This window comes from Paroedura picta, chromosome 8 (genome assembly GCF_049243985.1).
Source record: "Paroedura picta isolate Pp20150507F chromosome 8, Ppicta_v3.0, whole genome shotgun sequence".
Taxonomy (NCBI): domain Eukaryota; kingdom Metazoa; phylum Chordata; class Lepidosauria; order Squamata; family Gekkonidae; genus Paroedura; species Paroedura picta.
In genome coordinates this window covers 70,290,764-70,315,963 of record NC_135376.1, presented here as the reverse complement: position 1 = coordinate 70,315,963, position 25,200 = coordinate 70,290,764, and the positions used below count along the sequence as shown (strand labels likewise).

General features: G+C 40.9%; 1 protein-coding gene across 8 annotated transcripts in view; it reads right to left on the bottom strand.

Annotated features, from left to right (window-relative positions):
* Nucleotides 1-25,200, bottom strand: part of PLCE1 (phospholipase C epsilon 1) — a 160,546-nt gene that overhangs the window by 34,798 nt on the left and 100,548 nt on the right. For all 8 annotated transcript variants that reach the window (XM_077350294.1, XM_077350298.1, XM_077350299.1 and 5 more), the window contains 8 exons: nt 19,696-19,841; nt 17,385-17,643; nt 14,112-14,326; nt 7,015-7,693; nt 6,270-6,452; nt 4,644-4,761; nt 2,778-2,928; nt 35-157 (listed from right to left, as the gene is read on the bottom strand). In XM_077350294.1, the coding sequence (XP_077206409.1) occupies nt 35-157; nt 2,778-2,928; nt 4,644-4,761; nt 6,270-6,452; nt 7,015-7,693; nt 14,112-14,326; nt 17,385-17,643; nt 19,696-19,841 (1,874 nt within the window). The remainder of the gene's footprint in view (nt 1-34; nt 158-2,777; nt 2,929-4,643; nt 4,762-6,269; nt 6,453-7,014; nt 7,694-14,111; nt 14,327-17,384; nt 17,644-19,695; nt 19,842-25,200) is intronic.

Here is a 25,200-nt window from a genome sequence, read left to right as displayed (position 1 = left end):
AGCTGGTGCTAGGGATCAATAAAATAGATTTTACCTGAAAGACTTGAAGAGCTCTACAAATTCAACAAAAGTCATGCTGCTGTCGGATACCATAAAGTTTTGGAAGCCTTTCAATCCTCCTTTAACCCTTCCATGCCAACTACTGCTGCTCCATGCACTAGGAGAGAAAAGGAGGCCACCATGAATGCTCTGCGTCTTCACAAGGGGAGGAAATAGTAGCTACATACAAAAACACCCTGAAATTGATTTGACTTTGTATATGAACACTGCAGTTTGAATATGTATGTATGTATGTATGTATGTATTTATTTATTTATTTATTGCGCTCCCCAGAGGCTCCTTCAAATATATAATTTGTTCTCCTTCAAATATATAAAGAGAAGTAAGTGGCTTTTCATTGGCTTCAAGGATCTCGTTGGTTGTTTGGATATTCCACCAACAGAAAGCTTCATGCAGACAGAAATGCACCGCCATGGAAGCAGAGTTCAGCTTCCCAGCTTATGGGGGCAAGGCCTTTGGGGGTACTCAGATTTTGGAAATTCGGCTTTCCAACCGAGGAAAATGTTGCCATTTGATTAAGAGGGCTGCAAAAGGGTCCCTTTATGTTTCGTTAAGTGGATATTCTATTCCAAACATTTCCACACTTCTAAGAACGCTACTTTAAACAATGAAAACTTACACTCCTGTTAGTTTACTTATATAATTCCACCAGCTTTAGCAGAAAAGAGCAAACAGTGCTTTTTGCTAAAGCATTAGCAAAAGATTCCATAATGAAGCGATTGTTGTAGGGTACTTATTTGTTAATTAATTTCCCTTCACCAATTCCCTAGCCTCTTTATAGTGAATGTTCCCCTCCCTCCAGAAAATTCACTCTTGCTTTACTTCACTGTTCTAGACTGGGTAAGGGTAATACTGGTGCTAAACAAAGTTAAATATAGTCAACACTAACCAGGCTTTCTCCTCAACCAGAAATCAAAACCAAAGTTTAAAGATTGTTAGGGAATCCCGGCTAGTATTAACCTTGGTTAGCATCAGTAATGCTTAGCCAGAGGAAAGGCCCAGTCCCATAATCCAAACTCATAACCACATTTAAGAAAATCTCAGTACAGTAGACCAGAGCCATTTTTCAGAAGAACAACAAGGAAATACTATTGTTTAAGTGGCTTAAAATGGTTTCAGATGTGCAGCTGAGATAGTCAGCAGTAAAAAACCAAGATTCAAGCAAGATAAAGCTCAATAACATATCCAGTATATAAGTTTTTGAGAGTCAAAGCTCCCTTGGTCAAATACTTAAAAAAATGTCCCAGTGGCTTACAGCAGTACGGTAAACCACTATTCTATTGAGGGCCAACTGCACAAGACTTTGTTTTTATGAGTCTGGTCCAGGTTCCCAAGGTCTGACTCACTTTTATTGTACTTCCACAGCAGGTACAGGGAACCTCCATTTAAAACTCCATTTAAAGCTCAGAATCATGGCACAAAGGGGAAAGGGACTCCTGACCCCCATTCCTATGGTTTTCCCATGCCAAAATGAGTTATTTGACACTTTGCTGCTCCATGTGCACCCAGCTCATTAGGAAACCCCAACCCAATGCCTCTCATAGTTTGGAACTGATTCTTGTGTGAACACATATTTTCCTTTAAAATACTAACATCAGAGCAAGGAGCTCGTTTCAAACAGAGAAACCAAGTGAAAGTCTAAGCCCTTTTTCCTGCATAGTCCTGATGCAAACGTGAGGCTCCACAAGCCTGCAATTGATATTTTATAGATAGACTAAGATGTTTGATTTATATCTCATCTGTTGGAGCCCTTAGTGGCCTGTTTCAACTGCAACAGGGGGAAACACGGCTTTATTTATCACATTTTTATTCTGTCCTTTCTCCAAACAGCTCCAAGAGATATTCCTCAAGTTCACACTTTTTTCATCCATGAGATAAGATTGGCTGAGAGACTGTCTCTAGGGAACTCTCCTTGATAGGCCATCAAGATAGTCTAGTGATTATCCCTCTAGATTTAGGTAGAGAGGTAGCTAAAGGTCACACAGTAAACTTCTTGGCCGACTGTAGATTTTAACCTGAATTTGTCATGCTCAGATTTAACTTTCAGTTGCTAGGTTGGTCTTACTGCAGTTAAAAGCAGCATCCTGTTCTAGACATGCTGGATAGAACCATGGAGCTAGTTGGCCCAGCTGCAGCATATATTTATTGAAAAGCAAAAAATGTAATATTTCTTTTGGCAAATATTAGTTCCTTCTACAATTTTCTCTAAAAATATACTCTGTACAATGGCCATGACGTCCAAGGTCTTGGACCTAATTTTCCGCATGGCCATTTAAGATTAAAACGCATACACTGAAATTAAGTCTGTTGCTGGTCAGCTAACAACAGAGCGTCAATTTGGCAGGAGTGGGTTAAGGATTTGTGGGGCCCATCACACCAGCGCCAGTTTAAGGATTTGCAGGTCCTAATGGAGTACATTTGTGGCAGGAGCAGCTGGACACCCTGAGCATCCTTAAACAGGGAAAAGGGGGGAAGAGAGAGGCTACAGCCCTGATCTGTGGGGGGATGGCTCTGCATGGGTCCCCTGGAAGAGCAGGACCCGTGGTACGTGCTACATGGATAAACCAGCCCTGCAATCTGAGCTACTGATGAGGAAGGCTATAAGGTATCCCAAGTGTATCTGTAGATTAACTGCGCTTCAGTGTTGCTGCCAATGCCAGAAATAGGGCTAAGCATTATTCTTAGTTTTAAAAATCCAAGTTATATGTTATCCTTACCTAGACTGACTTTTTGTTGAAGATGTCATCACAGGAGAAGATACTGGCCTGACAGGTGAAGATAACCCAGATGCTACATTAGATGAAACTGAGGTAGTCAAAGATTGTGTTCTTTTGGAAGGTAGAATGTGGGTACCAGTAAGATTCGATTCTAAGGGAAACAAAGTTGCATCACGAAAAATTACAGGTTGGAAATATTCCTCTCCTTGAAATAAAAGCCCTATATGAGCCAGCAGTGTGATCCCTCCCCCCCCCCCAAATATAAACTAGTTGGAAGTATTTTATGGAAGCCGTTTATGAAAAATGGACAACCATTCTTGTTTTATAACAGTGTCAAGGCAACTCAAAATCTTCCATTTTGTTACTCGGCTCAAAACGTGCAAAAACCCAGTTCAATAAACACCTTAATTGCATGTCTCATGCTGAGCATAACACAGGTCAAGTTTCTATTAAATAAAAAAGCAAGTGTTATTTCCATTTTAATGTCTCATTAGATATTTCCCCCAGATGCACAAGCAGTAATTTCCCCACACTAATTAAAGCCTTTCAGGCAAGAGCCTTTAAATGAGGATGAGAGCCCAAAGGCTTAACTGAAAATAGAAAGGAGTAGAACAAATGGCCACGGAAAACAGCTGGATCAGTAACATGGGACTTACTAGAGTGATCATTTTCAATGACAACCATAATAACATTTGTTTTCCTAAAAGACATCATGAACAACTACTGGGGGTGGGGGGGGGGCTTCTTAAGGTTTCTGCTCTTATTGTTATGCTATAACAAGCAGCAGAGGCTCATCAACACCACTCAAGAGCTGGAAGAAATAACCTTCCTTACTATTCCAGCTCTCTTTATCTTATTTTTTCAATTATATTTTTATATATACTGCCCTCTCTTTCGGCTCAGGGTGGTTTACATTGGAAACTTTCATAATACAATATGATACAATAAATATCTTAAGTATATCATAACATCTGTAACAATGAGAACTTGTATTGAATAAAGCACAGTATAATTTAACATTCCACATTTAACAATCGGTAACTCAGCTTTTTCTGCCCTGTGATTCTGTTTTTTCTTCCCTTAGTGCAGTGGGTGGTGGGAGGGGCTTCTGGGCTTTGGCTTGTGGCTGCTGATGTGTTCACTTGTCTTGACCAAAAGCCAAGCCCTGTGAAACAGCTTGAGCTCCAGCAGGGCCCTGATGTCACCTGGGAGCTCATTCCACCAGGTGGGGGCCAAGGCCAAGAAAGCCCTAATTCTGGTTGATGATAGACGAGCATCCCTGGGGCAGTGATCACCAGTTTATTGGTGTTGATGGAGTGTAGTGCTTTTTGGGGGACATGAGTTCAGAGGCAGTTCCTCAGATACTCAGGGCCCAGACCACATATGGCCTGAAAGGACCCTTACAAGTAATATGGCAAGTTGTGCTTGCCCTGGAGAGCTTCCTGACCTCTTACAAGATTGCTTCCATCATGACTATTGCAGTTGCCCCTGCAACAGGCAACCAGAAATGATGGCAGTCTCTGGAGTCTTCAGGAACTGGTGTACATTGCTTGCCACTGCTTTCAAAGGATCCTGGGGAAGTCAGAAGGTAAGGAATATAATTTCCTCCAGCTGCCATATGAAGGGTGGGAGACTACAGCAGGGGATGGGAGAGATGCAAAATTTGTCACAAGGCAACTGCCTCAAGTTTCATGGTTTCAGAACTGGCCCTGCTAATAAAACTAACTGGAGACACAAAAAGAGCATCTATTAATTAGAAGTCAGGCAAGTGTATGTTTGTGTATGGGGGGGGGGGGGGAGGGGAGAGAGCATTTGCCCATGCTCCATGGATGTAAAGGATCCTTGGTAAAAACAAATGAGAATTACCTGTTTCTTCTTGTTCATCAATATCCTGAGGGTCTGAGCCACTTCTGCTTCGGTTTTCTTTGTACGGTCTAGCTTTTCGAATTGCCATCTCATCATCAGTGCCATCTCCACTTTCACCCTTAAAAACACATTGAATCACAGAATTGGAAGGTGTCTCCAGGGTCATCTAGTCCAGGGGTAGTCAACCTGTGGTCCTCCAGATGTTCATGGACTACAATTCCCATGAACCCCTGCCAGCAAATGCTGGCAGGGGTTCATGGGAATTGTAGTCCATGAACATCTGGAGGACCACAGGCTGACTACCCCTGATCTAGTCCACCCCCCTGCACAATGCAGGAACTCACAACTACCTGCGCACCCACAGTGACTGGAATTTTATGACCAAGTGATCCCTCCACCAAAAATCTCCAGAATCCAATCTGGCCTGAAAGAATTTCATCTACCAGCCCACAGTGGCGATTAGCAATTTCCTGGGTATGCAAGGAAGGGCCACAAGAGACAAGCCCTGGCATATCCTTTCCTGCCCACCCACTCACAACCTGCCTAAGTTCATAATAAGTTCATAATTGCATAATAAAAAAGATTATTTATTTAGTAAAATGTTTTAAAACCTGCTTTTCTGCAATGCTAGGCTTAGATATCAGCTGCCATCTATTTTCAAAGTTATAATAATAATAATCTTGGAAACACTTTTTTGAAACAAATATTTTTCTGAGGTAGGAATGCAGCAAGGGGAAGTAAATTATTAATACATTTTTGTTTCAGAGTACACAGAAGATGGCAATTCTCAACGTTGGGTTTGCTTTGTTTTGTTTTCCTTAAAGCAGCTGGAAAGAATTTGCCAGTTTGCATAAGGAAATCTTTGAGCGTTTGCTATATTGGAAAGGGGAGAAGCAGATTCTGCATTTGTAATGCTTACTGAATCAACTGCTCAAGTGCTTGCATTGTCAACTTTCTTACATGACAGCTTAGACCAAATGGCATACATTTAGCAGATCAAAGCCTTCTCAACTGTTCCACACATATAACTTGCAAAAGGATGCCTTGTTAAACTTTAAATGTAATCCTTGGAAAATATCGCCTGTCAACATGCCTATTAAAGATGCACATTTGAGCTTAGGGGGGGGGGGGGGTTGTCTTCCGTGATTTTGAATCACTTTTTTCTCAAACAGCTCCAGCAGTGAATGTTCATAAGTAGGTCCAGAAATCTGACTTTAACTGATCTTTCCTATTTTGTTCATATGCTTGGCCAGGAGAAGAAGTAACATTTCCAGCCTAGGCAAAAATACTGCGGATATTTCTGCTACGTGACCCTTCCCTTGCCTTCAATTTCCACAATACAGACAAAGGTCTAATTCAAGTCAAAAATACCACCCAAAATGCTGTATTCTTGGCTTTCATACTATCATATGTATATTAGGAAAACCTACTTCCTCTAAATAAATGAATGCAAACAAGCAACAGAGGCTTGCAATGCCAACTGGCTATTTGCAATAAACTGAACTGCTACTAAAACAAGTAACAGCGACATAATTTCTTTATCTCTGCTGATGATATTAGCTATGCAAGAAATGTACCCCAAAAAATCTCAAATCAGCAATACCATTAAGTAAGTGAAAACCTTACCCTCATGAGCACTTTTTTCTTTTTCTTGGCTGTGCTTATCCCCAGAGTGTTGTTTCTCTGCACACTTGGTTTCTCTAGGCCTTTGGTCAGGTTTCCCGGGTTCGTACTTCTTGAGCTCCAGCGTCTCCCTCCAAACAACTCAACAGCTTGAGCCAAAGTTGGGCCTTCGTATCTGCCATCCTCCTAATGAAAGTCCCCAGTGTTATCAAAATGGATAAGAGGCAGAATATAGAAGAAGAAGAGAAGAACAGTTGGTTCTCATATGCCACTTTTCTCTGCCCTTTTGCCTTCCCTTTCTTCTCCCCACAACAGACACCCTGTGAGGTGGGTGAGGCTGAGAATGCCCTGACATCACTGCTTGGTCAGAACAGTTTTATCAGTGCCATAACGAGCCCAAGGTCACCCAGCTGGCTGCATGTGGGGGAGTGCGGAATCAAACCCAGCTCGCCAGATTAGAAGTCCGCACTCCTAACCATTACATCAAGCTGGGAAATAACCATGCAAACACTCTGACTAATCCAGTGCAAATCACTGCCTATGAATATTCACAGTACAATCCTAAACAGAATTACATCCAGTTCCCCCCGAAATTCACCACTACAACAAACTGGCTCATTTAAAGAGAAATACTTCTACTTCTTTTGATTTTGTGCACCTATCACAAACAGAAAACCATGGAAGCAACAGTGGTGGGAAAGGAAAAAGGATCACTGAGTGGGGGCCTTACAGGGCACAGTAACTTTACCTGGTAGAGGCTAACGTACTGCTTCCGCAGCCACTGCATTCTCTGGTCAGGAAACTTCTTCATTTTTCTTATAGCTTTCATTAGTTCCAGCAACCCCTCAAAGAGCATCCTGGCAGTGTATTTCGGAGCCACAAAGTGTAACAACTTATTTTCAGTAGTCTGGAGCCCATATAAGAGCGTTACACCATTCTCTTCGAGGGATAGATGGCACAGTTTATTCTGGATGCAAACAGCGTGTATATCAATGCCAGGGTGGCCCATGTACACTGCTTTTGCTGAAAACAAGTCTAAGCAACCTTCCACCAGTCCGTTTAATCCAGTATTGCCAAGAAATGGAAATTTACCAAGTTCAGAAGTGCTACCAAGCACATTCGGTTTCACTTTAGGATGTGCAGAACAAGCAGCGTTGGATTTCGTCCACGTCAATGTGCTGTTGTCAGGCTGGAGTTGCAGAAAACAACGGGCTGAAAAGTGCGTCTCTTGGTCGTAATGTATCACGGTTGCCCCTTGTAGCATGAACTGGTGGACATCGGCTCTGATTGACAGCACGTACCAGGGAATAAGCTCTATTCCGTGACTGAAAGCTTGTTGCTGCTGCTCTTCAACAGCTTGTGTCGTCCATTCCTTGGACTGTTCAAATATGTCACTTTCAGAGTCTGACAGATCTCCCATGATAAACCTGCAAACGGAGATACAACACGGCTTCTATTACTACACATTGTCACGCAACCTTTCCCTATAATTTGTACATATATCTGCATAATACACATTGAACCCCCTTGCACACTTGCTAAGATTCTGAAAAACTGTCTTCTTGGTACAAGAACAGAAGAAATGTCCTGGTTGAACCTAAAAAGGATGTGTTGTTTATTCAGTCGGCATATGAGTAACAAGATGGTCAAATTGTATGGACCTATAAATGACATGTATTTCAGGCAAATGAAGATTGCACCCAAAGAGCAAAAGTAACAGATACGACAGGCGTGTCAATGGGTTTCTCCTTCCTTTTGCCTGTGTACACTGTCTGTAGTTGAACAGCTGGAATCGGATGCTAATGCACCTTAGAGAAGAAAGATTTTGGGAACATAAGTTCTCAAAAGTCAAAGCTTCCTTTGTCAGGTACAGGACCGAATACAGTCTTTACATCCTAGTCAGAAGATAGGATGGATATTCCAGAAAAGGGACTCAGGATGTACAGGTTCTATGCACATTATAATCAGCTTGTAATAATCAGGAACAGAATATTAGCATCTCTAGTGAAATAAGAATACTACGTCCCTATTCAGCTGGGGGGGGGGTGTCCACTGTTCTGAACTTGTAAATGAACTTACATTCAGCAATAGCATCTCTAGTGAAATAAGAATGCTACGTCCTTATTCAGCTGGGGGAGGGGGCTGTCCACTGTTCTGAACTTGTGAATGAACTTATATTCAGCCATAGCATCTCTAATGAAAGAATGCTACGTCCCTATTTAGCTTGGGGGGGGGGGGGTGAGGGTTGTCCACTGTTCTGAACTTGTGAATGAACTCACATTCAGCAATCTCATGTTGTAATCTTCCCTTGAAGCTTCTCTGTTCACCACACTTAGGTTCTGGAAGGCCAAGATCTTCTTCCATTGTTTTTTGAGTGTTGTGGTTTTTCATTCAGGTGAGTAGCTATGTTGGTCCGAAGCAAAGATATTAGCTTTTGTGTCCATGCACACTTCTTCACAATTCTCTGAAGAAGTGTGCATGCAAAAGCTTATGCCCAAAATTGAACTTTGTTAGCCTTAAAGGTGCCACTGGACTAAAACTTCGTTCTGTGGTTGTCCATTCCTATTCTTTTGCTTAAGGCCTGTTTGTCTGGTGTAGAACAGGGGAGGGCATTACTGACATTTGATAGTATATGTGACACTGGATGATGAGCAGATGAATAAGCCTTAGATGGAGGAAGGATTGAGCACACTGCAGTCTCTATGAATCTGATTTGAAAGGTGTATAAGAGGTGTCTGAAGAGGCAACTGAAGAGGTGTCAGTTGTCTTTACTGACTGCTATGAAGGTCCTGAGAGAAGAAATGGCTGTTCTGAGTGCAGCACAGGAATTTAGAGGTATATTTCTTCAGCTTTTCCTTCTCAAACATAGCTCCATACCATTCTAGCAAACAAAAGGTTTCTACTCAGTCCTCATGTTAAGCAAAATGTTTGCAATGTTGCATTTCTGAATAAAGAAACAGCATAAAAATTCAGACAGACTAAATGCCTGTTAAAATCACGAGTAAGGCTTCCTAAGCGCTTTTCAGAGGTCAAAAGGTGATGTGAAAGGACAACAAGGGAGGTCACGGGCTTTCTTGGCATCAGAAGCAGTTTAACTGCCGAGAGAACAAATGCCAGACGATAATAATTCTATCATAAACTATTTAGTCAGGAAGCAAAGATGATTTCATGTACATATGCCAGAATAAGCACATTTCGAATACGAAATTGATACTTCATCCTCAAATAGACATTTACTGGTATTTACAAAATGCTATCATAGTAGCATAGTAACCATAACTAGCAGTCTTTTAAAATCTCATAAAACATTCACAAAAAAAGCTAAATATAAAAAAACAACTGACAGGGCTAAAAACCCACAGGATGAAGTAAAAATTTCATGTCTTAAATGTGTTTATTCCTGCATACATAGATGAACTCATCTTTACTTCCTGATAAAATAGTTCCTGACAGAATTATCATCCAGTTGCAGGAGTATTCTATTTTCAGCCAAGCAAAGACATAAAAAGCCTGCTGAAATAGCCAGGTTTTCACTGTGAGTGGAAAATGAGGCAAAGTGGGAAAGGAATTCTACAGGAACTGTTGTCCTGAGACTTCAATGAACCAATTCCCCCTTAAAGGACAGTATCCAAAGCAGAGTCTTCTCAACCCAAGGGTCAGGGATAAAGCTTTGATATAAAATCAGGACCTAATCAGCCCCTCATGCAAACAAGCAAAATAATTGGAGCGATTTGTTCCCCATTCCCCGTCTCTGCTGAAAGGCAGATCACACAGCTAAAGTTTCCTAACCTTTTATATGACAATTCCCCACAGAATGTACTGCAATAATTTCCCTCAAAGGTGTGGGTTTCAAAATGCAGATTACGGCAGCAAGATTTACAGCTGAGAGAAAAAAGTACATCCAATATATGAGCCATGGTGGATAAAATGCATTTTTAGCCATGGCCACCACCTAAGCATTGTAGCAAAGCTGGGTGCAGAAGAACACCTATGCTATGCACCTGATTCTTGCAAGGGAAGTATGAAATTGTCCAGCATTGGAATTCCCACTCATCCCCAAACTATGTGGTCTGTCAACCAACATTAGGCAGGGTCACTTACACACTGGACATGTCAAAAATTGTCCTGGTAGATAACATAAGAGAACCTCAACAGAGATATTGGAGCTTTTCAAGACTGCCACATTTTGGATAACCATCAACCCCAGAGAAATTCCACAAATTCACACAAGAAGTTGAATGGGCAGTGGGGTGAATAGTATACCAACAAAATCCCTAGGCTTCCTTGGTTCTCAACCACCATGACCACCTAATCCTGCATCTGACCTAGGACACCCGGAATAGAAGACAGGTATTTTCCAGACAGCAGCAATAGACTCCCTCACCCCTCACAGTACATGCTGGCTAATACTGAACCCACTGGTTCATCCTGCCAGATTTCAGTAAAGCAGGCCAAATGAGTTAATTTTTTCACAATTTGAAATGGAATAGGGGAGCAGAAACAGCATCAAATATTAGTATGATAGATTTGGCAAGACTGAAGGCTGCATGCAGACATCGCAGTGGCCTCTCTTTACCAATGTCTGGCATGTTGTTCTCATGCTCCTTCCAGGAACCTAAGCCACATTGGAGTTTAACATTCCACTGTGGGAGGAAACTGTGTTTGCCCAAGCACCAGGTGTCAAATTTAAGTTTAACTGGAGCCAGCATAACCAAGAAGCTTTTGTAATCATGGTCGATATGCAAGAGAGGTGGGGAAGGAGTGGCAACATGAGAACAAACTGTGGTGATGTCCACCACATACCAACAGAAGTTTGCCATGAGGCCTGGGTGCAACTCTGGCTTTTAGGAAGATCAAGGTTCAGAAATATGTCTTATCAACTTTTATTCCTTCTACAACATTCATGCTGAAAGGCCAAAGTGTACATTACACTGATGCTAACTGGAATGTTAGCCTGAAGGCCATTCCCTCATTTCAAAGCACGTTGCAGTGGAAAAGGAACAGAAGGAAACCACTTTCTTTTATTACAAAACTTCATCCTACTGTTTTTACTTCTCTTCCACAGTGTTGCATATTCAAGTTTACCCCATGGCAAACAGGTTACATACAAGCCTAGAAGGGAAGGAAACAACAGTGGGAAGGTTTCCTTGGGAAACTGTTAGGGAAACTACGCTCTGGGCCATCCCTTCTCTGCTATACAGAACTAGAATCAGGGAATGAGCTACAGTTCAGTAGTAGATAGGAGTGCTAGCTCTGATTTGGGAAATACATGGAGATTTGGGGGTGGAGCTGGGAGTGGGCATTGTTTGGGGTGGGGAGGAGCCTCAATTGAATATAACGCTATGGAGTCCACCCTCCAAAGCAGCCATATTCTCCACAGGAACTGATCTCTATTGCCTAGAGTTGAGCTGTAAAACCAGGGGACTGGCATCCCCAGTAGCAGTGCATCTACTTTGCATGCATGAGTTCCCTGGTTCAGTCCCCAGTATCTCCAAGTTAAAAGATTTAGGTAGTGGATGATGCCAGCTTGGTGTGGTGTTTAGGAGTGCTGACTTCTAATCCGGAAAGCCGGGTATGATTCCCAGCTCCTCCCCCATATGCAGCCAGCTGGGTGGCCTTGGGCTCACCACAGCACTGATAAAGCTGTTTTGATTGAGCAGTAATATCAGGGCTACCTAAGCCTCACCTACCCCACAGGGTATGGGGAGAGGAAAGGGAAGGCAATTGTAAACTGCTTTGAGACTCCTTCGGGTAGAGAAAAACAGCATATAAGAACCAACTCTTCTTCTTCTTCTAAAGACCTGTTCTTAAGAACCTAAAGAATTGCTGCTGCCAGTCAAATTAAACAGTACTGACCCTGAAAGACCAGTGGTCTGACACTGTATAAGGCAAAGGCAACTTCATGCGTTGAACCATTTCCAGGGACACTTTACAACAGAGAAAAAGCTACTGACATGTGCAATTACACTACAGTATAACAGGCTGTACCGAAATAACAGTTCTATTCTGTCTAATCGAAGCCTATTTAATTACCTCTTATTTTCTTTAAAAAAAATTCTATAAAAGGACTTAAATTTTGCATTGCTATTATATAACTCATATACAATGTACTCCAGTCTCATTTTTTCACTAGGATTCTCACTGGGTGGAAAGAAACAGGAGGCTCGAGGGTAAAAAACGTGAGCTTTCCCATGTGTCTTCATTAAAACAGCACCTGTGCTGAATGACTGTGCAGCTCTATTGTAAATATTCAAAGAGTTTGTTAACTCTGATAAGCATTCACCAAGATAATTTATGAACCTTGAATAACATGTCCTTAAATGTATTGGGATTAGGAACAATAATAAATAACCTTTTATTTTGACTATGTCAGAATGCTGTTCCAACAGGATATAATGTTCTGGGCCAAGATCAACAGAGATGCCACGGTGCTATTCCTGGCGCATCTGGCCAAGTCCTAGTTGTGGGTTTCTAAAACTTCATACACAAGATGAAAAGGCTTTGCCTGTAAGTAATTACATCATGGGCAACATAAAACTTAACAAGAAGGATTCCAAGCATCTGAGCGCCATGATTCCATGCATGACTCTGAGAAAAGAAATCTGGAACCGGAAGAAGTGCAACAATGTATAGACACTTGATTGAGTTTAATAATTTTTATACAGTGTCATATTGAAATACAAACCTATACACTGTAAGTTCTGTTTTAAAGCCTTATTAAATAGTGCAATGGCAGCATAGAAGATATTAGGTATCATATGGACAACGATTTTCATAAAATTATTCTATATTTTACTAACTTATTGTAGCCAGAATAACTTTGGCTCCAATGTGGAAGCAGTAAACGATTCCAGTATTCATGCTATCAGTGAATAAGATTTGCTTAATAATTATCATGAATAAGATCACAATGCGGAAATAGATGCACACATGGAAATTATGGCTAATACCAACATTTGTAGAAATCAGGTTACCTTTTATTAACTACTGAAATTGAGAAAATCTATTTTATATGATAGCAGATTCTTGAATATAGTTAGGGAACTATTTCTCTTGCTTTTTATTTTTTTCTTTCTTGGAATTTTCAAACATCTCTAACATATAATGCGTTATGCTTTTGTTGCTTTGGCGGCAGTGAATAAGGCTATGTGAACAGAAAGCTATGGTTGTTATTAAAATTAATTCCTGCATGCCAAATTCCACAGAGGTGCAGTCTGCAAGATATGCACAAAATCAAACTCTGCAATGAGAATGTGTAAAAGAAATAAGGTCAAGACTAAAAGCAAAAGCAATAATAATAAAAACATTATTAGATATACTAGCAATAAAGCCTGTTGTGCAAAAAAAAAAAATACAAAGGGCTCTAGAAAACTGTTGGGCACATAAGCATTATACCTTCAGACACACTCCACAGCATCTGCAAGTATCCTCTAATTCTCTGAAACACCTTTTAGAAGTAACGGGAGGATGCAGCAAGAAGAAAAAAGCAGTAAAGTCCCATTCTGCAAGTTAGCTTGCTTGTTGTTGACTGCATCCAGTACTTCACCTTCAGTCTGACAGCAGCAAACACTTTAGGTAGCCAGAAGTAGAGAAATATTGTTTCCAGATTCATCTGGTGACACTTATTTTTAAGAGGTTTTCATAGAATCATTATGAATAATGAAGGGAGAGAAACTTAATAAGCAGAAAGTATGCTGCTAGCTGAAATGTATTGTACTGGGACCAACCATTAAAATTAGAATGTTCTCTTGAAAATACTATTCTTTTGAATGTTTTAACCAATGCATCATACCTGTAGAATTATTTTTTATTTTTGTAATTCAATAGTTATTTTTAGAAACTTACTGATAACGATTTCTGTCCTTCAGGGAATTTCTCCTGGAATTTCCATCATCATATTCAATAAGGCTGTCCTCTCCATCTTCAGATTCCAAGCTGCGGTTACAACTCCGAATGGTTTGGAAGATGTAGTTAGCTGTTGATTCTTTTTCTGCAGTATGCAGGCCATCTTGGCCCACCCGTTGCAAATAGTTATCTTGGCCACTGTATTCTGCTACAAACTTTTTTAAAAAAGAAAAAAAGATGTAGTGCTGACTGTTGGGAAATGGGATTCCCATTGGGGGAGAAAAGTGGAAGATAAATAAAATAAATATACACAATTACATAATAGGTACATCTTAGATGAGAACTCCATACCCATATAATTGGTAATCAAAATGTGCTGATGAAGCTAAACTAGTATCTTGTGCAAAGAAGTAGGGCAGGACACTATGAAAAGGTGTTTACCAAGTCAAGGCCCTTGACAGCCAGTCAATTACCTACCAAATTTTGGGAATATATCTTGCTCGACCAACTAGGTATCACTAGTGAATATGGACCAGTCAGTCAATTACTTACCATATTTTGGGAATATATCTTGCTTTATATGACCAATTAGACATCACTAGTGAACATGGACCAGCCAGTCAATTATCTACTTAAATGTTGGGAATATATCTTGCTCTATATGACCAAGTAGACACCACTAGTGAATATGGACCAGTCAGTCAATTGCCTACTAAATGTTGTGAATATATCTTGCTCTATATGACCAACTAGACATCACTAGTGGATATGGACCAGGATTGCTTGAAGTGATTGCATGCAATCCCACACACATTATCAGTTATAGTACAGGACCAGAGGAGCCCCTAAGATCTTTTATAAAGAGGGAGGATCTTCCATTCTTGAAACTACTTTATTTCAAAATACAAAGCACATTTTTGAGGAGATGGAAAGGAACCTTACTTTGGAAAGGAACCTTACAACCTTACTTGTAAGGAATCTGATCATTTGTGGTTGATGATACACTCCTCTATAGAGTTACGCCATTCTAAGTCCATTTCAGTAGGCTTAAGTGAGATCTCAATAGGCTTAAACTAGAGCACAGGGCTTACACAGCACAGAGCTTCTTTTTTTGATGTCAACTCATAGCTGACTTATGGCGATCCTGTGAGGTTTTCAAGGCTTGAGGTGTTCAGAGCCGGTTTGCCATTGCTTGCCTCTGCATCATGATCTTGTCTTCCTTGGTGATCTCCCAAATACTGACCAGGGCTGACCTTGCTTAGTTTCCAACATCTTACAAAATCAGGCTAGCCTGTACTATCCAGGTCAGAGGGCTTTGTAATTCTCCCAAGTTCATTGCCAAGCCCAGATCCCATCTTGGAGGACAAAAGTAGCAGGCTCTCAGAAACTGCTACCAGGACATCCTGTTAATTTGACCTTAGTGACCAGAGACATTCTCTGCCCTCAGCCTCTTCCTTCTTGAGCGGAAAACATCTAGACCTCTTTAGGAATGCATATCATTAGCATGATCATATACCCTTTAAGATTTAAAGGTTCCCAAATGGCTCTACAAGATCAATACTTGACCAAATGAGCACAGGATGATCATTAATCCACAATGTAACTATAATAAGCTTTATTATCTGTGTGGTTAAAAAATATCCCTTGGTGTAGCACTTGTATTTAAATTGTCCCTTGGCTCCAGGAAATGTAGAGCTTCTTCCTGTACTACTTCCTGTTTTCACATAATAATGACCTTCAACCACTATGCTTAGGAAAGTAAATCACAGTAACTGGCAGCTAGATTACCCCAATGTCCCATTAAATATTCCAATCATGACCCATTAAATGAAATACGATGCATCTAAACTACTCTACTTTCTTATTTAAGATGCAATTTGTACACTATTAGAGAGGAAATGGCATGTGTACATGTTAAGTAAGACTGGACATTTTGTGCTTACGGAGACCAACATCATTTTTGCTTTAGCCATTTTACCTCAGCTTAACTAACCGTAAAACACCTACCCCTGTTCTTGACAAAATTAATCTAAAGAAGCATCATTTATTTACAAGGGAGGGACTACAAAATCATGATTCAGTGAAATATTGTCAAGTGAAAGAAGATAGTCATTAACTAATTCCACAAAGATCTATGAACCTAAGCAAGCTTTGACCGGAAGGAGGGGACCTAGTCAATAATGTAGCATGGGAGCAGATCTTCAAAGCAAAGCCAAAATTAATTGGGTTAATATAGGCCCTTGTGAAGCTTAAGCAGTTATCTGGATCCCAACCTAATCTTCAACACTGGGCAATCATCCATTACAGCAGTGGTCCCCAACCACCGGTCCGGGGACCGGTCCCGGTCCGTGGATCAGTCAGTACCGGGCCGTGGCTCCTCCTTGTCCTCCTCCCTGGCTGCTGCCCTGCCACTCTGCCGCTGGCCCACCTTTTGCACTCTCCGGCAGCCATGCCTCGGGCTCCCCCTCGGCATGGCACTGCACAGCTGCTGCTGGCAGCGCCCCCCAGTGGGCGGCGGGAAGCCAGGAGCACCAGCGGGAAAGCAAGTGGAGCAGGGGCTCAGGCAGCAGCGGTGACATCCCTCAGCAAAAGACTACCCCTCCCCCGGGCCTCAGTAAAATTGTCAAGTGTTGACCGGTCCCCGGTGATAAAAAGGTTGGGGACCACTGCATTACAGTATGGCTATATAACTAGAGAACTTTATTAGAAAATAGGGGTCTTGCATTTTATAAATAATTTACTGTACATTTGTTTGCTTACATTTCTGTTCTAAAACAACTAAGTTTAAGTCCAGTGGTGCCTTTATGACCAACAAAGTTTTATTCGATTTATAAGCTTTCATATCCGTGCACACATCTTCCCATATAGTGAAATATTTCCTCACTGTAATAATAGGTTCTGCTATTTATTTATTTTATTTAATTGTATGGCATGCACAGTGCAACCAGGAAATCTGAGGATTATCTGGCAGCCAAGCAAGGGATATTGAGAAGTGGTTTGCCATTTCCTACCTCTGCATCATGACCCCTGGTGTTCCTTGGAGGAACTGCCACCCACACCCTTGGAGGTTTCCCATCCAAGTACAAGTCAGAGTCGGACCTGCTCAGTTTCCGAGATCTGACAGGAGCGGGCTTGCCTAGACTCTCCATGTCAGAGTCTTTGTTCTGCTGCTTCAGAGCAACACGGCTACCCACCTGAATTTATGTCCTATGCTTACTCATTATTAATGATAATAGCCTTTTAAAATATCAGTGCTCACTTTCACTAGCTTACCTCTAACGTTTCATCCTGGGGGTTGTACTGAGGACAGAGCCTGATGAGGCTTGCTGCACCATCCAGAATTTCACAGAGTTCTTTCAAAAACACACCACAGAAAGGAACAACTTTGCAGCCTGGGATGTTCAGAGCCCTGCTGATGACTTTTCTATATTCTGACGACGATTCATGCTGTGCCATAGCATCTTTTAAGCTTCGCATTGTTTCAATATCAGACTGGTCCATAAATTGCCACATTTTTAATACTTTTCTTGATCTGTTTGGAGAAAAGTAAACTTTATATCAAAGTTTAATAGTCCGTATAAGTTGCTATGTTAGCTTTGGTCGACGTTGTACATTGCATTGTTAATGATGAACATGTGATTTTGTGTTAATGTTTTAGAACTACCCAAGAGACAATGCTTTTAAAATAAGAGTTGTAGTTTTTCTTTGTTGGCTGTGGGAACTGTAGCTACCCTGGGAACTTCTTGGGAACAAGGCTGTGAAAATAGATTCCTTATACTTGAGTTAGACTACTGTAATAAGTCCTATGTGGGGCTGCCTTTGAAAATAGTCCAGAAACGTCAATTGACTCAAAGTTCTGGCTTGCAAGCATATATGTTATTAGCAGTACATTTAGCATGTTCTGGTTAGCAATTTGTTTCATAGGACAATTCAAGGCACTCTAGTGCTCTAAAATGTCTGGGATTTGGATGTCTCAAATACTATCTATTCCTACAGCAACAGACCTGGTTATTAAGCTCATCAGAAGCCATGTTTTACATATATCACCCCACCTACCAAAGTGAGCTAGGGGCTACGATTTTGCCCTGATCACAGAACTCTTGCAATGCATCTATTCTTAATGAGTTTTAAGCAAAATGTGAAAATAGTTTTGATTTTCAGTAGCACCATTGAGATGCCTTGACGCCACTGACTCAATGGTTTAGTGCTCTAGCACTCAATTTAGAACATTAAAAAAAACCTGCCTAAGATTGTGCAGCAGAAAAGAGGGAGGAAACAGCATTGGAGGAAGCGCCGTAGACATCTTGAACCACTAACGAAAGTGATTGGGAAGCACAAAAGAGAAGAACATGGAAGAAGGTAGTTTCCCTCAAAAATGGCTCAACCACACTTTGCTAACCTGACACAAGCAAGTTTGCATGAACAGGTAAATAAATTCCGCTAGCAGCTGGCGACTGTCTAAAACAGAATACAAAGGCATTTTGAAAAGGGCCATGCCACAGCCTAAAGCTTTTTCTTCAGTCCCAACAGAATTCTTCAAATATGCGAACTGAAATACATCGACACTAAAGCCACTTAACTGTTCCAGGAGCTACAAAGCTTATAACAGCTATAAGTATAGTTTGCTGACTGATTACCCAGTGTGTTCAAAAATTTGCTTAATCTTTTTTAAAAAGCCCAAAACCAACAGCAAAAAGAGTATTATTATTAAACCACAAAGCACAGTATTTTTAATGGCTGGCGCGCACATACAAATCAGAATCAGATTAGAGTGTTGAATTTGGGCCAAAACTTCCTCTTGCAGATTCTCTTTGTATGATTCACTGGTGGTATTATGCCCAATATTACAAACCTGGAAGAAAAAAATTCTCTCCAAGTCTAGAGGAATATCTCAATGACTGAATAAGAGAGGAAAACTGCAAACATGTAAAGTGACTGGTAGATATTTAGTTCATTCTCTCTCTCTCTCTCTCTCTCTCTCTCTCTCTCTCTCTCTCACACACACACACACACACACACACACACACACTCCTACAAACACACATTTTTTTCTAATGTTTTCCTCAGTTATTACAAGGATTCAGGGTACCTGAGTTGTGAGAAGATGAACAGCAAATATACAAATGCTATTCAAAATTATGAATAAGTACGTGAACGAAAAAATGGAGAAAAGTTTCCAAACCATTTTAGGCAGTTAATTCATTAATGGCATCTCCTGGCAAATGCTGGCAGGGCCTCATAGGAATTGTAGACCATGGACATCTGGAGGACCACAGGTTGACTACCCCTGCTTTACTTGACAGCTGGTATATTGTTTGCATTCTGTTATATTATTCTTTTCAGGGTTTTTTTAAATCATACAGAGAGATAAATGACAGTGTCTCTGAAGCGTCTTGTTTTATTTTCCCAAAGCAGTCATCATAAATTCACTGAACATGACAAGTGACACAACTACATTGTTTAGCATGGTGATTGACAAGAGTACGGTTCTCTGCTTTTTTAAAAGAGGACAGCTGTTTGTAACAGAAGCTGAAACCGAATCTATGTCCAACCATCTCTTATTCAAAGAATGAACTGCAAGTACCTGAGACCTGCCAAGAACTCCATGACAGCGTTGTAGTTGCCCATGTTCCAGCAGCATTTTGCCACATGTACCACATGTGAGAAGACTTCTCGTTTTTCTTCCATAGAACCTGCAGTCAGAATCAGCCACGTCACCCAAGAGCTCACCTTATAAAACATATAACATTTTTAAAAATCAGCTATGTATTTGCAGCATTTTATTTGTGCTAACATTTCTTACAACTAGTTGAATGAACTGAAATCAGATCGAGAGACTCTTGCATTGTATTATTCCAAGCAGGAAGAGAAACGAACACATACTAGTCAGATCTTCTAACTGAATGCTTTTATTATTTTGTTTACTTTAATTTCAGCCTGCATTTCACACTAGGATTCAAGGCATAAATCAGTGTAGCGAGTAAAATGAGGTGTTCCCTAATGATTATAATAGGACTAGGACTACAGAAATCCGAAATAAGTAAAAGTATTAGACCTCGTATGTTAAGCAATGCAGAAAATAATATTACATAAGTATACACAGTTGTATCCTTTGTAGTGCTTTCATTAAGTGGACTACAAAGCTAATCCACCTCCAAGTGTACTATTTAGGTTATGAACAAGATGCACAAAATGAAACTGAGAAGGGTTTTGTGAACAACAGGGCAAACAACCAGCACTACAGACTGGAAGAAAAATGACATACATCTTATTAGGGTCAGGCTGGGACAAACTCTGGATATGATGCAAACACCCTGCTACACTCTTAAGTATATATGAGTAGAAGTAAGTTCCATCAATGTAATTGTCCTCGCACACAATGCCTTTAAGGGAGTGAAAAAACCCTAGAATCTTTTGCTATGATCTAGGTAACCCAGGACAGCCTGATCTTGCCAGATCTCAGATGCTAAGTGGGGTTGGTACAGGTTAGACGGGAGACCATCAAAGAATACCAGGGTTACAATCCTGAGGGAGGCAAGGGCAAACCACCTCTGGACATCTCTTGCCTTGAAAACCCTATGGGATGACCATAAGTGAGTTGACGACAAGAAAACAGAAAGATCAAATAAGGTCAGCTTTCTGAATGAATGAAAATATAGTAAAAATGTATGACAGTGTTCCCCCCCCTTCTTTCCCTTCATTAGGATAGGCTAACAGAGTGAGGCATTTTAACAAAAAGCAAATTTTGTTCAGTGCTAGGAGTGTTAAACTATTCAGCTCTCAAGGTACTGCATGTTAACATTAAAGCTCACAGAACTGTATACATTTTTGCTAACATGCAAAACACATTAAATTCAACACATTTTAGAATCCAATATTCCTTGTACTTGAAAGTCTTGTTTTATATTTAAGGTCATGGAGACCTCAAATCATACTTATGGCCTTGCTTGAGTTCTAAACCTGATCACACATAGATCACAGCCAGAAAATGCTCAGTTTACTTTCCCACAACTTTTATTAAAGGAAAAAGAAAGGAAAAGCTATATTTCACATGGACATCTAATTCAAACCAACTGTTCCATTTTACAGTGTGATTCCCAAGGGCTTGGTTTTTCTCATTGTATAAACACTCATCAACATCAACATAAGATAATAAATGTGATCTTTACTTTCCTACACTTAGTTTCCTCTTTCTTAGTTCCTGAAGGATCTGCATGTTTACAGATATTTCAATAGTGGTGAGAGGTCTAGACAACAGATAAAATACATTTCCCCTTTCTTAAAAAAAGGTATTTTGTGTCCCAATTATACCTAGTTTTTAGACCCAAGCTAAGCTTGTAAACTATGAAATGTGTTGAACTAACTGGAAGCTACTTACAAAAAAGTCAGATATATTACACATAGCACTAGATTATTTTAAGACCATTCAGGTTACAACCTCCTCCATTTCTAAATGTTGACTAATAGAAGATAAAACCCAGTAAAACAAGGCACGAGAAGCAAGTTTTTACCCTTCTGATTTTACCCAAAGTTTCAAATTAACTTATGCTCTCTAAGGCTGCAACCTTTTTTGCATTTCATGTAGGTCCCATAGACACAGAAGAGGCTGTGCAAGTCAAGTTCCATTAGTATACCTAATAATAAAATGGTAGCTCCCTGTGTGGATGAGGAAAACAGCAAAGCTAAGACACTGATAGGTGAGTATTCTCCATATAATCAAGGGAGTCAAACTCAAAACTCAAACCGTAAATTACTCAGAAGGAAAGAAAATAAACAGACTGAAAACGCTGCCTCTAGAATGCACCACACCTGACTGCATGCAATGACTTCCATGACTGAATGCTCCTGCAAAAGATGTAATACATATCAGCGAGAAAGGAACTAGGTTTCCTCCCCAGAACTGCAGACCAAATGAAAATGGGATATTGGCAATCAATTAGAAGACACCTCTGTGATGTTTCACAGTTTTGGTAGCGTGCATTAAAACTGGGTTACTCCTGTGCAAACACAGCAGAGCTGAGAACCCTGCAAGAACTTCCGGCGTTCCACAGGGCCTGTAAGATGGAGTTCTTACACCAGGTCTTTTGTTGAGGTTAGGGCACGGGAGATCAGTTGGGCTCCTCTATAGAACATCTGCAGTGGAGTTGGCACTCATAAGTTGACCGTTGAGGTACAGGGAGGAGATATTGTCGATTGAGATGGAGGGGGGATAGTGCATCCAGAATAGAGATTTCAGTATTGAACCTCACAGTTCACTTAGAAACAAACTTAACAGAAGAAAGAGAGAAAGACTGAGCATAACATACAACCAACATGTCCAAAAGAGAAACTCTGATTGCCTTGTGTTATATTTCACTTACAGAAGAAAGAATACAAAGCCTCTGTTGGAATTATTCACAGAGCCCATTTTAAACCTTGCACTAAGCAGACACAAAAGAAAACACAGAACACTGCTTTTGCTAGTTGTCCTGGTAATGTAAACAGTAGACAAAAATACCTACAGAGCAAAAGGGGATGTGTGGTGGTGGTAGAAATTACTGTCACAGCTGACTTATGGCGTCCCCCGTAGGGTTCTTCCAGACAAGAGACATTCAGGGGATATGGAAGAAGAAGAAAAAACAAAACAGAAGCAGCCACAAGGATGCCAACGGCTTGGCAATGCAGCCGAATCAATTTGATTATGCCGTGATTCGGCCGAATCTCTTCAATTCGGCCATTTTAAAAGTAGTGACGGTCCGATTTGGACCATTTTTGATTCAGAAACGTCCAAATCAGCCCTGATTCGGCCATTTCCGAATCTGAACCACACATCCCTACTACTGGCACAGCATTTAAATTGGATCCAGTGACATGTTGGTGCTAGGAGAGCAATTGTTTGATGCATCCCTCCCCTTGGAAGCTAGAGTTGTTCCAACTATCCTGGTGGGTTGAAGGAAACAAAGAGAGGGGGCACATTTGTGTAGAAGTTAAGTGGCCAGCCTCTCATCTAGAGAATCGGATACGATTCCCTACTCCTCCACATGCAACCAGCTGGATGTCCTTAGGCTAGTCACAGTTCTCTTACAGCTCTCAAGCATAGCTACCTCACAGGCTGTTGGTTGTGGGAAGAAGATGGGAAGGCAATTGTAAGCCACTTTGAGACTCTCAGGTAGTAAAAAGCAGGGTATAAAAACAGCTCTTTTCAGCTCTCCCTTTCCCATCTCACTGCAGCCCCCTTCCTAATGTCCATGGCTATAAATCCATGTAGATTGCATGGCCCCAGGATTCAGTTGTCCAAGATCAGAAGTGACTGCTGGAAGAAGTGAACATGGCAAACATCTGAACTGATGGACCACTGTAACTAAACCCTACTGTAACTACCAAATAGTATTTTTTCCTAGAATTAAATATTAAACCTAAAATTCCTTAACTAACCCAGTTTTAAAGTGAAATTTATAGTGGGCTCTTCATTTTTATTTAACAGGAAATAAGTCCTGAAAACAACTCAGGAAATAAGGAAATAAGTCCTGAAAACAACCCACAGAAATACAGGGTAAGATCTCATGAACACATGCATTCTGATGATACATCATCCCATTTACAGCTTAAAACCAAACCAGATGTTGGTTCCTCCCCCCCCCTCCCACAGCTCTCCAGCAGGGACAGAAAATGGTTATTAAAAATAAAGAAGAATCCAGATAGACTTGGAACAATGCCATGGAGGACCAACTCTTTTAAAAGTGAACATTAAGATTGGCTCTTACACATCTTTAAACAGGTGTTGAGGAGAAATTTGATGGTACAGATTCAAAACTACCTTTAAGCTCAGTCTAATGAACCTATAATTTTAAGGCTGGGGTTTCAAAATAACTACAATGGGGCCATTTATAGCTGGACAGCTCCAGGTTTCACAGAAGAATATTAATTTTTAAAAAGGAAGAAGTGAAACAAAGATTTTAGAAATGCCAAGGTGTTGTGAGATTACTTAATGGAATTTCAGCCACCATTTTTTTATTAGGGAGGCAACCATTGTCTGTGGTTGTCGAGGTAATCCATAATAACTGCTGCCATGTCAATGTTCAAATTCCAATTGAGTCTGCATGGAAAAAGAGATAAGGGTGTAAACTGCACGGAGCTTTTATTCCAATCCCAGGTCGATTCAGTCCCTGCCACCTACACAGAATGCGATTTCCGTTTTGATTTTGGGCGATTTAAAATTTACCTCTGCAACAAGCAGGACTGATCTAGAGTCACACTACCTTTATCCTGCATTATCCTAGAGTGGAAATAACCCTCAATATTTTCAGAATCATATTGAGAAAGCATGTGGATCCCCAGTTGCAGCGCATTTGCTGTGGTAGTGAAGCCCTGATTGGTTAGGGCTGACTCCCGTGGTAGAGAAGCCCTGATTGGCCAAGGCTGCCCAGGATGTAAGCTTTTCTTAAAGGGGAAATCCTAATTTTTCTCTCCCCAGAAGCTGCAGAAGCAGTAACTTCTGTGGGTAGAGATTTGCCTCATGTTTTTTTTTTCTCCCTCTTCTGTTGTTTTCAATCCTCTTCCCCCCCCCCTTTAAAGAAAAGAAAGAGGCTCCATCTGGGCCTGGCTCCCCCCCTCCCTGTCTGAGCCAACCTAACCTCATGCAGAACACTTTTCTGTTTCAATGGGGGGGGGGGAGGAACACGAAAACGATCTGGATTCAGCAGGATCCAGAAAAATACAAAATAAGTGCAGAATCAGCCCAAGTGGGAAGAAAAGACAAAAAGGAATTTTGAGGAGGGATGAAGTGACGAAGCTGCAGTAGACTGTGGAAAGAAAATTGAGCGAATGATGGAAAACAAGGTAGTGAGAGTATCTACAGTGTGATGCCTGCCTGATTTTTCGGGAAAGTAGGCAAGCCCCAGTTGGGCTTGTATTTGGCAGTTGGAGCCCACCTTGAAACAGCTGCAAGAGGAACAGGTAAGCTTTGAGCCTCCCTGAGGTGTAGGCCTCATGCCACAGATTAAGGCAGCCAGGTTTCTCTCCATGGCGACTGCTTGCTGAAACACCACCGAAATGCTGCAAAGATATCTTGAAAATTCGTAGACTATCACCACAATGCCATGTGGTATGT